We start from the raw sequence: 2,455 nt of genomic DNA, 5'->3' as shown, positions 1-2,455 counted from the left end.
ATTCATTCTTACATAAAGAGGCCCTCGGTTCTTAACTAAACTCGAGGCAATTTCTGCGAGGAACTAACACGGCAGAACAACGTAGAGACCTTCATAATGGCCCAAAAATTGTACAGGATGAGTGATACAAACAACTATTAGGAGAATAAACATCAAGTTGCGTTAAGTTAGAATACCCAAATAGTATCTTAAATGGAACTAGAAAGGACACAAGAGATGGACAGGAACTTTCATAAATTAGAATGGAGGAAAAGGTTAAAAATTGCTTTCATAACTTTTAAGCCAACAAAAACTGATAGAGTTCCTCTAATATAGCTGTCGGCAGAGCTGAAGCCATGTACAATGACCTATTCTCTACCTCTGAAAGCCCATTACATGCATTGCATCGGAAACTTCTTACTTGCTCTGGCCAAAATTTGTGTGGAAACGCACCCTTACACAATTTACTCCTCAAACAGATGACCTTCAAAAGAGAGTTTCTTCATCCTACTTCCATTGGTGTTATTATCTACAATAACTGTGCAAATTTTCAACCTTTGCCACGCATCAAATTGAGCCAGCCAAATGCACCATCAAGTGCAGACTAATTTGAAGATGAGGGAAAAGTTGACAGCTGATTCCCCTTAAGCTAGAACAAGACTTGGCCGCGCCTCCGTGAGGATCTACCAAATACAGCAGTTAAGTGACCTCTCCTCGTAGACCCCGGTTCAGGATCAGCATCTGATCTGGGCGATGAAGTTCGAAGCCTCCCAAAGAATGAAAAGAAACTGCGAAATGCCCGGCGCAACCCACTCCTCTCTCTGGCTCTCCTATTAGTTGAGTCCCACGAAATCCTCCTTGGAACCCCGCCTGCATTGAACCCACCACCATCCATTTCAGTGTAAACAACGGGCAACTCCCTCTCAGCAGCTCTCCTTCCCCCTGTAAACCTCCCCACTGCAAACCCGCCTCGCGGGAGCCTCCATATCGTCAACCCCACCGAATCCTCCTCTCGAATCCCATCTCTATCATTCACATTACTCACACTGCTTTGTATATCACTCGCCAATTCATGCCGACACACGGGACACGAATTCCTAATCGAAAGCCAAGGCATTATACAATCAGCATGGTAGATGTGCTTACAAGGCATTTCTCTAGCTTCACCATCAAGCTCAAAAGCTTCCTTACAAACAGCGCAATGCGATTCGGCATCTATATGATTCCCGATGATCTTAACCACGGGCATAGACTCAATAGCAGCCTTCGAAGCCGGGGGATTCTCTAACCTCCTAATCCCATTTATCTCCAATTGAGCCAGCTGATCAAGCAGCCGATCGAACCCCGAACCCATCAAGAAATCCGACATACTCGCGGGCAACGGCCGCAAGCCAGAACCCGAACCATCATCATAATACAGCTCGTAATTGCTACCTCCTTCGACCGCAATCCCCTCGTCCCCGCCGCCGCCGTCGGCCGCTCCGCGGAGGACGATAACCGGGTTAAAAGGGGATCTGTCGCTGCCGCTCCTCCTCCTGCGCCGCGGCGCGAAGTCCGAATCGGAGCCGCTGCCGGGGTACATGGCGGCCGCGGGGAACCGGTGGCGCGGAGGAGGGCCGGCGGCGGCGGCGGCGGCGGCGGCGGCGGCGGCGGAGGACGGGGACTCGAGCTCCTCGACGAACCCGCCGCCGCAGCTGGGGCAGGCGACGGACCCGGAATCGCGGGTCTCGACCCGAATGACCTGACTGCAGCGGTGGCACCAGTACGAGTAGTCCGCGGACGCCATCGATGCGGCCGACGCCGAAGCTCGGGACTCGCCGGGGAAATTAAAAAAAAAGCCCGCGGATCTTGGGAGGTCGAATCCTGGAGACGAAGGGATCGGGATGCAGAAGCAATCGGTTTCAGAGAAAGATCGAGGGCGAGGATATGGAAATGGCGGACGGATTGCGGGATCGCGAATCGAAGGAGGAGGAAAGGGGCGGGGGGCAGAAGAAGCAAACCCTAATTTCGCGGGGATCGAGAGGAGAGAGGAGAGAGAGAGAGAGAGAGAGAGCGAAATAGGGAGGCATAAAGATGGATGGCGTTAGCGTGGCGATTAAGCCTTTTTTTTCGATTGCCCTTTGTGCTTTTTTTTATGGATTGATTTTCGCTTTCCCAAAAAGGCAAAAAACACATTTTTTTTTTAGCTTTTGTCTCCGAAAAAAAATTTGGATTAATACCACGAAAAACCCTGAACTGGTACACTTGTGACAGATTTACCCCAAACTATTTTTGACCATAAAAAACCCCAACCAGACATCTCGTGATAATTTTACCGAACTATTTTTTTGACCACTAAAAACCCCAAACCCAGTACACCCGACAATTTTACCCCGAATTATTTTTGACCACCAAAAACCCTAATGCGAACATTGCGAATTTTACCCGAACTAATTTTTAATATTATTTTTTTTATTTTTCGAATTTTTTTAGTTTT

At 48.9% G+C, this 2,455-nt stretch overlaps 1 protein-coding gene across 1 annotated transcript; it reads right to left on the bottom strand.

Annotated features, from left to right (window-relative positions):
* Positions 1 to 243: 243 nt before the first annotated feature.
* LOC115672225 (E3 ubiquitin-protein ligase RDUF1-like) lies at positions 244 to 1,919 on the bottom strand. Its single transcript, XM_030594000.2, has one exon. It carries the CDS (start codon positions 1,763 to 1,765, stop codon positions 629 to 631), a length of 1,137 nt encoding a protein of 378 aa, XP_030449860.2. The 5' UTR covers positions 1,766 to 1,919; the 3' UTR covers positions 244 to 628.
* Between the last annotated feature and the right edge of the window lie 536 nt (positions 1,920 to 2,455).

The sequence above is a fragment of the Syzygium oleosum genome, unplaced genomic scaffold (assembly GCF_021117445.2).
Source record: "Syzygium oleosum isolate NSW1041296 unplaced genomic scaffold, Sole_v2.1 Sole_v2.12, whole genome shotgun sequence".
Classification (NCBI taxonomy): Eukaryota; Viridiplantae; Streptophyta; class Magnoliopsida; order Myrtales; family Myrtaceae; genus Syzygium; species Syzygium oleosum.
Note: the sequence above shows the minus strand (reverse complement) of the source record. Positions and strands in the feature narration are given on the sequence as shown.

What these genes read in the sequence shown, in the direction of transcription:
- LOC115672225 (XM_030594000.2), bottom strand. Translation starts at nt 1,765, where the DNA reads ATGGCGTCCGCGGACTACTCGTACTGGTGCCACCGCTGCAGTCAGGTC.